Source organism: Cetorhinus maximus, chromosome 21, assembly GCF_964194155.1.
Source record: "Cetorhinus maximus chromosome 21, sCetMax3.hap1.1, whole genome shotgun sequence".
Classification (NCBI taxonomy): Eukaryota; Metazoa; Chordata; class Chondrichthyes; order Lamniformes; family Cetorhinidae; genus Cetorhinus; species Cetorhinus maximus.
Window position 1 is genome coordinate 88,736,079 of NC_135899.1, and position 10,534 is coordinate 88,746,612.

The 10,534-nt window shown below is 46.9% G+C and overlaps 1 protein-coding gene across 2 annotated transcripts; it reads left to right on the forward strand.

Annotated features, from left to right (window-relative positions):
* Nucleotides 1–322: 322 nt before the first annotated feature.
* LOC144696112 (transcription cofactor vestigial-like protein 2) lies at nt 323–8,754 on the forward strand. Of its 2 annotated transcripts, none has more exons than XM_078567412.1 (4): nt 323–498; nt 2,320–2,587; nt 6,790–7,299; nt 8,157–8,754. In XM_078567412.1, exons 1-4 carry the CDS (start codon nt 418–420, stop codon nt 8,195–8,197), a joined length of 900 nt encoding a protein of 299 aa, XP_078423538.1. In that variant the 5' UTR covers nt 323–417; the 3' UTR covers nt 8,198–8,754. The 2 variants fall into 2 exon arrangements, with proteins under 2 accessions (XP_078423538.1, XP_078423537.1); XM_078567411.1 differs by having other exon boundaries at nt 8,049–8,195.
* The last annotated feature ends 1,780 nt before the right edge of the window (nt 8,755–10,534 follow it).

The window sequence follows — 10,534 nt, forward strand, 5'->3', positions numbered from 1 at the left end:
CCTTCTGATTTTGTTTTTGTGCAGAATTCATCTCTCGGTACCAGAAGAAGCGATCACTTCAATGAGGATTACTGGCGGTTCATGACTTTCAAGGGGCTGTTCAAGTCAGAGCCCACGCCAACCCGTCTCACACACACCACACACACAAAAAAAAATAACCTCTTCATTTGCATGTGTCTGTGTTGCTGCTGACGGCTATTGGTGCAGATAAACTCACTCTGGGAGGAGCGGGATTGCTGGACACCCAGAGAAAAATTGTTTGCACTCTCCTGCACCCGGAGGCTGCCAGTTGCTTTGACGGCACTGCTGTCACTCAACTCACAGGCTGGAGTTTCTCTCTGTCGGCGATGTGAGACCATGGAGCTGTCACCTGCCTGAATCTGGAGCCTTTCCAGTACATGTACTCTGTGCCCCACCATGAGCTGTTTGGATGTTATGTACCACACGTATGGAGCGCATCATCCTTACTTTACAACCACCCCAGCGTATGCAACACAGGTAGGGCAGTGAGATGGACAGCTTCGACCGGAGATAGATCGCTTCTCGCACAACCGGTGCCCCTGGTTAAAACAAAAATGTTTACCACCCTACTGCCGGAATAGCCTCTTGCCTGAAATATTTCGCTCCTCGCTGGGACAAATTGCAGCTTTCAAGGTTGAGGTTTTTGTGCGTGTGTGTGTGTGTGGAGATTGAGGGTAAATGGTGCTGAGACACAGGTTTAACTGAACGGCTGGTTGCAGGGACTGAAGGGCCTGCTGTTGTCCTGAATGTTTGCAATCTGTAATCTTAACTCATCTATTCTGCCTATTTGAAAAATCGCCCGTACAAACTTGTTTAAACTTGATGATCTCATGGAGTTGAGAGCCGCACCCCCGGTCTGGGTCAGAGGAGCCCGCATTACCATTGCCTAAGTTAAAGCCCCCCCACCCCCTCCCCCACCTTCCCCCCTTTCAGGGGTAAATCAGTAACTGCGGCCGATTAGTTTGCCGCAATGTGGTCAGTTAGCGGGGGCTCTGGGTATAAATCCTGGGCGGTTTATTCCGAGCGTAAAAAACACAGGGAAAGTTAAATAGTCTGCATCGTTCTTTAAACTTTCCTGAAGTTAAACTTTATTTTTAATAAGTTCCCAACTTTGTTTTCTCTGGTTTCAGTTTCCTGTTTGTGTTTACTGTTCCCGCTGGTGCTGGCATGGTTCAGTATTACCCAGCGCTTTGGCATCGATCAGTGAGTGAGTGAGTCATCGATCAATGAGTGAGTGAGGCAAAGATCAGTGAGTGGGTGAGGCAAAGATCAGTGAGTGAGGCAAAGATCAGTGAGTGAGGCAAAGATCAGTGAGTGAGGCAAAGATCAGTGAGTGAGGCAAAGATCAGTGAGTGAGGCAAAGATCAGTGAGTGAGGCAAAGATCAGTGAGTGAGGCAAAGATCAGTGAGTGAGGCAAAGATCAGTGAGTGAGGCAAAGATCAGTGAGTGAGGCAAAGATCAGTGAGTGAGGCAAAGATCAGTGAGTGAGGCATAGATCAGTGTGAGTGAGTTGGTCTCCGCGTTCGGTCAAACGTTTTATTTCGACTTGTGCTAAAGTTGACATTTTAACCCAACCGGCGCTTTCGTCCTGAGTGTGTTATGCACGATAGGGGCCGTGAAACCAGAGGAACTTCTCTCCCCATTGGGACCATGGTGACATGGGTCTGACAATCACGGGCTCCCCCCAGCCTTGCTTTCTCTCTCAGCCTGTAGGTCGCTGTGTAAAGCACTGACCTCCGCGGGGGTGGGGAGAGCGGCTCCCATTGGCAACCCGGGGGTGGGGAGGGTTTGTAATAAAGCCCAGGGTTCTTTTATTCCTGGAATCAAATTATGTCAGACCCGACACGTCGCTGTTTAAAAGGGAAACTGGGTAACAGAATCGGAAAGAATTTCTCCAATCCGACAGAGAACTCTTTCCACTATCAAAACGAGCGCCGCAGAGTAAAATCAGAAAAAACACTCCGGGGGAAGACTTTCCTATTACAGTTAAGTACCGCAAAGCGAACCTGGGCTCTCAAATGCTGGGTTTGGGCAGATTTCACGGGTTCCTATAGTTCGTTAATAGACACCTTGCGAGTTTGCCGCCGGTGGGGTCATTTTCCGGTTGGCACATTGTAAATCTAACTGGGGAGAAGTGCACACGGGTTCCAGCAACCGAAGGTGTGATTTGGGGAAACCGGGGATTCACGTTGTTTCAATCCCGCGCTTGCACTCTTTTAGCACAGCAGGTAATGTGTCCAGCCCTCCGCCCTCTCGCTCCTGGTCACTCTAACGCTCTGCCATCTAAATTCTTCCAGGCTTTCTCAGTTTACCCGCCCGTGCAGGAAGTCACGATGGAGGTCGTCCCCTGCAGCGCTGCCCACCCTTCAGCCCCGAGTAAAGAGGACGCCCTGAGAGAGAAGGAGAGACCCGAGGCGGAGTACATTAACTCCAAATGTGTCTTGTTCACCTATTTCAATGGGGACATCAGCAGTGTTGTGGATGAACATTTTACCCGAGCGCTAAGCAACTACAACCCTGAAACCAGGAACTGCAAACTCAGGAAGTCCAGCTCGGGATCATCAGGTAAAATGATTTAACCGCCCCCGCTTCACAGACTGGCTGAACAAATGACATTTCTTCAGTTTGTGCTATCCCAGAGTGACTATCTGCCTCTTGCTTTCCCCGTTTTTCAAGAGCAGGCCCTCAAAAATGTATTTCTTTTGTTCATATATTTTTGAATTGTATTAACACTTAGACGATCTATCCGGACACTCAGTTATTTGTTCTTTATCAGGTATTTGTGGGGGCTCTGAGCGTCAAGCAGACAAGCTTTCTAAAGGGAGTTCCTGGCCATTTGAGTTTAAAAGACTACTAAGGATCTAAGTAAGAATGAAAATTGCAGACAGCAAGGTCGATGTTTGAAAAAGAGAGCCCGTTTCTTGGCCTTATGAAAATTATGAAATAAGTTCACTACCTTAAACAATTCCTCCCAGTGCACATTCACCCTGCTATTTTACACTGAATGGCTTCATCACTTGCCCGGGAATGTGGAGCTTTTACTCCCATGCAAATAGGAATGACACTAAACAAGAACACGGGCCCGCTGGCTTCTAAGAGAAAAAAATACTTGCATTGATATAGCGCTTTTCACAGCCTCAGGACCTGCCAAAGCGCTTCACAGGCAGTGAAACACTTTTTTTAAAAAGTAAGCTCGCTGTTATAATGTTATAATGTAGGAAACACAGCACAGCAAGCTCCCACAAACAGCAATGCGATAACGACCAGATCATTTAGTTTTTAAAATTGATGTTGCTTGAGGGGGGGGTAAATGAACTAAAGCCGAAAAAGACCTTACGCTTTCCTAACGTTGTAATAACTGTTTTGATATTTGAATAGTACATTTCAGCAAACTTAAAGCCCCTCATAGAGTATACAAGGAGTAGGACTAATTGGACAGCTCCTTCCAAAAGAGCCGAATGGCTTCTTCCTCTACTCCATGATCTTGTGATACGAAGACATTAACCCATTATCGATGTTTATTAGGATAGGTAAAATAAAACAAAACCGCTGGGTTCACGAGGATTGCAAGCGTCCCAAGTAACGCTTTGAGTGAAGACACAAATCAGCACATTTTGTAACGTTAATATTCTTGAGATTCTCTCATACCTACATTTCCGGAAAGGTCTCAAGAAATTTCAGTTTACCGTCCTTAAAATAGCCCAAATAGACCACAAATAATATTTGAGTATCCCAAATAATATCTGACTATATAAACAATATTTGTATTCCTCCGCCCCCTTGCCGAAGCAAAATTAGCAAAATGTGACAACACTAATGAGGTCAAGTTTCCAAATAAAGAACTGTGGGGATTTAATGATTGACCAGTGATATAATCCACTTGAAACTCCACCCCTTCCTGTTCATTATTTTGTTACCTCTCGTGTTGTTTAATGGTGAACATGCGTGAGCAAATGGGGATTCAGCAGCTTCCATGCTGCATCTTCACTCAGTCATTTTCAATTATACACCCCGCTAAATATAACGCGAGTTTCCAAAAACGATTTTATGTTAATAGACTCTCATCTGACCTTGTGGCGGCTCCTGAATACTGACTAATAATAGGATCCTCGTGCACTCGACCTATTTTAAGCATTATACTGATTAATGCTGTTTTTTTTTTAACATTCTAAGTTCCTATAGTAAGTACCCAATTTAATATAGCAGGAGATCCCAGAGAGAGCACATCTCCTCCTTCACAGCATTGGGAGGAAGGATTGCTACCGGGGTTATAGTCATTGCGTTTAACACGTGGATCAGGGGCCGTCATTTACAATCTCCCCCCTCAAAATGATAACCCCATCCGCCAAACGCAGCAGCGCTTTTCCTGAAAGAGCTGACAAAATATTTGCTTCAGAGGCAGCACGTACTCGATGGGCCGAATGCCCCCGCCCCGCCTTGTTGTGCTCTTTCACCAAAGTCCTGAGATTTGCCCCCCATTTCCCCACTCGCCCAACAAAGTGTCAATGTCAAAATAAAAGCAGGGGCTAAAAAAAAACAGCTGGATAAATTGACCTAATTGAAGATAGAGTCTGAATTTATGCTGCACTTATTGGGAACTTGCAAATGGGTGTGAGGTGGGTGTGGTTGGGGGGTGTGAGGTGGGTGTGGTTGGGGGGGGTGTGAGGTGGGTGTGGTTGGAGGGTGTGAGGTGGGTGTGGTTGGAGGGTGTGAGATGGGGTGTGGTTGGGGGGTGTGAGGTGGGTGTGGTTGGGGGGTGTGAGATGGGGTATGGTTGGAGGGTGTGAGATGGGGTGTGGTTGGAGGGTGTGAGGTGGGTGTGGTTGGGGGGTGTGAGGTGGGGTGTGGTTGGAGGGTGTGAGGTGGGTGTGGTTGGAGGGTGTGAGGTGGGTGTGATTGGAGGGTGTGAGGTGGGTGTGGTTGGAGGGTGTGAGATGGGGTGTGGTTGGGGGGTGTGAGGGGGGGTGGTTGGAGGGTGTGAGGTGGGTGTGGTTGGGGGGGTGTGAGGTGGGTGTGGTTGGGGGGGTGTGAGGTGGGTGTGGTTGGGGGGGTGTGAGGTGGGTGTGGTTGGGGGGGTGTGAGGTGGGTGTGGTTGGGGGGTGTGAGGTGGGTGTGGTTGGGGGGTGTGAGGTGGGTGTGGTTGGGGGGTGTGAGGGGGGGTGGTTGGAGGGTGTGAGGTGGGTGTGGTTGGGGGGTCCGCCGATTCAGGCTGCTGGTGGATTAGATAGTTCGTGGTTTCGCACTCATTCCTCGCCTTTTACAGGTATTATATTTAGAGACAAGCAGTAACAGGCAGAGTAAAATTATCCCAGACCCAGTTAAATTATCCCACACCTAGCTAAACTATCCCTAAGATAAAAGCAAAAAACTGCGGATGCTGGAAATCCAAAACAAAAACAAAAATAAAAATACCTGGAAAAACTCAGCAGGTCTGGCAGCATCTGCGGAGAGGAACACAGTTAACGTTTCGAGTCCGTATGACTCTTCAACAGCCTGTTGTCATACGGACTCGAAACGTTAACATTGTTCCTCTCCGCAGATGCTGCCAGACCTGCTGAGTTTTTCCAAGTATTTTTATTTTTGTCTTAAACTATCCCTAGATCAGTTAAATTATCCCTGAACCGGTTTAAATTACCCCTAAACCAGTTAAATTATCCAAAACTCATTCATAGTATCCCTAACCTAGAGTTTCAAGCAAGCGTCCACAGACCCTCGAGATTCATAAGGGCATCCCGGCGGCTCATGAGCTCATCGCATTTCTGTCTGTCTGGGTTCAGGGGTTTCACAACAGTGTCTGGAGAATGTCGGCTTCTATTCTCTGTCAAAAATAAAAATACCTGGGAAAAACTCAGCAAGTCTGGCAGCATCTGCGGAGAGGAACACAGTTAACGTTTCGAGTCCGCATGACTCTTGAACAGAACTAAGGAAAAATAGAAAAGGGGTGAACTATAAGCTGGTTTAATTGGGGAGGGGAGTTGGGGTGAAATATTCTCTGTCTGTTGACTGGCTGGTTTAAGGGTGGGGGTGAAATATTCTCTGTCTGTTGACTGGCTGGTTTAAGGGTGGGGGTGAAATATTCTCTGTCTGTTGACTGGCTGGTTTAAGGGTGGGGGTGAAATATTCTCTGTCTGTTGACTGGCTGGTTTAAGGGTGGGGGTGAAATATTCTCTGTCTGTTGACTGGCTGGTTTAAGGGTGGGGGTGAAATATTCTCTGTCTGTTAACTGGCTGGTTTAAGGGTGGGGGTGAAATATTCTCTGTCTGTTGACTGGCTGGTTTAAGGGGGTGGGGGGGGTGAAATATTCTCTGTCTGTTGACTGGCTGGTTTAAGGGGGTGGGGGGGTGAAATATTCTCTGTCTGTTGACTGGCTGGCCTGTTATTTCCGCCACTGTGCGCTAATAAAGACAGGGATTATTTTTGTTTTTCGCCATCTCGCAGTCTTTCTCTACATAACTGACACCATCTTCAGGGCGGGGGTGGTATCAATACTTAGAATGTTAACAATTAAGCCCTATCTAAATATTGACACATTGGGAGTGTGCCCAGAACAATAACATTAACCTAATTACTACACGTGAACAGCTCAACGCGTGGGTTTTGTATAACCGATTCCTTAAAAGAAAAGGCAAGTTTTGCTTTGTAAAACCGATTGGACCGGCTCTGCGTAAATATTAAGACCGGCTCGCCGATTTTAATGGATGTTCTTCTGTAAAATTATAATGTAAGGTGATCAGTCAGTGACTCATGGGTTACTTTATCTTTTTCAGAGGGTTCCTCACTAACTCAGCGCAATTTCCCCGCATCTTTCTGGGACTCCAATTACCAGGCACCACCCCCCGCCCCAGTCTCGGTGTCGGTCTCGGCCGCCGGAGCGAGTGGCGGCGGCGGCGGCGGCGGCAGCAGCAGCAGCAGTAGCAGCATGAGTTCCCCGCACTCGGAGCTTCACTTCGGATCCACGGAGCCGTACCCGGCCGCACTGCACCCGCACCTGGCCCAGCCGCCGGAACATTGGCACTACCCGCTGGCCGCTCCGCTCAGCCCGCAGGGCTCGGCGTACCACCACCCCCACCACCCTCACCACCACCACCCCAGGACTATACACGAACTCTACCCGGTCAACCCCAACCTCGACCCCCGCTACAACTCCTTGCTCGTGCCGGCCCTCCGCTCCAGTCGACTGCAGCCGGCCCTGGCCGGCCAAGAGGCCACCTCCCACTGGACGGGGGTCTTCCCGACTGCTGAAGTGACACAGACTTTAAATTTAAACGTGGAAGCAGGTAAGGCAAATTTTTAACCCGAGACCTGGAGTCCGGCTGGAAATGTGAACCTGCCCTTGGGGTGTAGGACAGGATTTCTGATCAGTCATACTGATACCCCCGCAGAATTCAAAAAACAAGACCCAACACTGAATCTGCTGTTATTCTAATCTTTGTTGGAGACACTTTGTTCTGCAAATTGTACTTTAAAGATAGTTTTTACATTTTTTTAAAAAAAAAACAAATATTCCCCCTTTTTCCCGTCTACTCCCATGTTCTTCATGATTATTCGTCTTAATCTTTATTGTGGAGACGGTTCGCATTAAAGAGTCGTCACATTTCGACTGAAGACGGTTTTCAGTTTAAAAATACGACACTTTGGCCATTAATCCCCTGTCACTCTGGGTTTTTCACTCGCCTATTAAGCTTTGGAACTGACATTCCCTCACCTGAGAGCCTATGCTCTGGTTTTTCAGCAAATAATTTGATTATGTTCCCATGAGTTGCTCTCCCCCCCTTTTTTTTTTACAGAAGGCTTTGTATGTGATAGATTCCTCTCCGAGGGAACAACTGTAGAGTTGGGGCTGTAGAAATGGGCCCTTTTCTAGGAGCGGGTACAAATTTTAATTTAACGAAACCATTGGTGACAAATTGGCTCCCGGACTGTGTGCTTCCGCTGGGGTGAGGTTCATTCCTTTTATCTGGTTTCTTTCACTCATTCTCTCTCCTTCCCCCAACACCCCCCACCCCCTGTCTTTCTTTCTTATCAGGTCTTCGGGACCATCACAAAGCCAAGGATGTTTTCTGGTTTTAGACATATCTGGCAGCCCAGTGTTAAGTGTTCCGGCTGTAATAATGTACTGTGATCTCGGTTACAGCTCGTCGCTGCTGTCTACCTGGCGGACCTCTCTTCAGTTGATTTTTCTGGAGGACTTTGGGGCCACACCTAGAGACCACGCACACAACAACAACAAAAAAACACACACCCGTTTGTACATATTCCCCGTCAGCAACGAACTCGGGGCTAGGCTTAGCTCACACTGTGGGGAGTGGGGAACTCGAGCGAGAAGGTTGTACGGAAGAACATTCGTTGAGATTATCCCAAGGGAGGATTTCTGCAAGAGGGTTAAGCAATTTTCACGGTAACTCTTCATCTCTTGCTTGACTCTCTCAAACCAGCCGAGAAGCAGGACTGAAAAAAAATACCATGTCGCAGCTTTTAACATAATGCAATTGAATTTTCGTTTCCCCCCTCTTTTTTGTGATTTTGTTTTTTTTTGATGTGAAGAATTCGCAGTGATTAAAGGGGAAAAAAAACACTTGACGATTCATCAGTGGAACATTGTGTTCTTTGGGTTCTGTTCTTCCAAAGATTTTGCTGAGAAGGGTCACCACACCCAAGAGTTGGAATTACTGCACATGTAACAAGCAATGGCGCAAATGGTGCTGCGAAAATAAAACGATTCCTTTTAAGAGAAAATAACCGCATCAGGGATACATTATATCGATTGATTTTTAAACTCGAGGACTGCAGCGGGTAGTGGAGATGAATTGATCATCTCATTTTCGTGAAGGTGTTACATGACGAATTGATCGGATTGCATTATTGACAGAACCAGTTTGACCAGCCAGGCACAGAGGGCAGCTAGTGTCCGCGCACCTGGCTGCAGCTACTCCTGGAGGTTTGATCACTTGACTTCTGTCACTGTTCCTGCATTTGCCCTACCAAGGGTCCCCTGTAGTTGAGTGCCTTTTGTAAATAGGGAAGTCTTATTACAACTGTACAGGGCGTTGGTGAGGTCACATCTAGAATGCTGCCTACACTTTTGGTCTCCTTACATTCTCGCATGGGAAGCAGTTCAGAGAAGGTTCACCCAGCTGATTCCTGAGATGAGGAGGTTGGTTGTCTTATGAGGAAAGGTTTGGCAGGTTGGGCCTGTGCCCATTGGACTTTAGAATAATGAGAGGTGACCTTATAGAAACATCTAAGATTCTGAGGGGGCTTGACAAGATGGGTGCTAAAAGGATGTTTCCCCTCATGGGGAATCTAGAACTAGGTGGGTGGGGGCACAGTTTCAAAATAAAGGGTCTCCCATTTTTTTTTATTCATTCATGGGATGGATGTGAGCATTGCTGGCTAGGCCGGCATTTATTGCCCATCCCTAATTGCCCTTGAGAAAGCGGTGAGCTGTGTTTTAGATGAAGATGAGAAGTTTTTTTTTAACTCACTGAGGCTTGTTAATCTTTGGAATTCTCTACTCCAGACAGAAGAGGAGGCTGGGCCATTGAATATATTTAAGGCTGACTTACAGGCTTTCGATCTACAAGGGAGTCAAAGGTTATGGGGGGATGGGGGGGCGGTGGGGGTGCAGGCAGGAAGCTGAGGTTAGGGACACAGTCAGATCAGCTGTGATCTTATTGAATGGCAGAGTAGGCTTGGCCCACTCCTGTTCCTATTTCTTACATTATGTTATGCCTTGGGTTTGTCCAATAGCTGTTGTGTGAGGAGTGTCCCAAGAACCAGGAGAAAAAGATAGCAAAATTGGGAGAAGGATTCAGTGGAGGAAATCAGAAGTGGTGGGAACTTCGATTCCATCAGTAAATAACAATTACTCATAAATTGTGCTGAAAACCAGTGTAAACTGGTGATGCTTAGATATATAACCTGTAGCAATAGGTGTGAACCCCAATATTGTACCTGTGACTCATAGTAATTGTGTAACTTGCTAATATTCACCCTATAACTACAATCAAAATGCTCCTGCACTGCATACGTGTAGTCAGGTTCCCACTATGACAGACCCCCATCTCGCTGCTTATCACCTTGGACTCTGGTCTTGTGTGAAGCTTTCAATTCTAAACTGGGATCTTTAGTCAGATGATCTGTATTTTGACTTCACATGTCAAAACCGGCTGGTGCAGACAATCTGACTGAACTGAGATTGTGCAAATGTCAATGTCCTTGGTACTTAGGACAGTTGACACCGGGCACGTCAGCCTAAACCCAGCTCAGAACCAATGCTTCTAAAGTAGTCACCGCTCAGATTTAATAAAGGAGAATTTTCATTGAAATTACAGCACAGGAGGAGACTATTCATCCCCAATGCCTATGCTGTTCTGAGGGTATTTTCTATAACCACATTCCACCCTAATCCTTTAAAATTCCCCCCTTTCAAATACATGCAATAGCCATTTGTAATAAAGTACATCAAGGTCTCAGTCCTCAATTCACAAACCTTCCAGTAAGAATTGTATC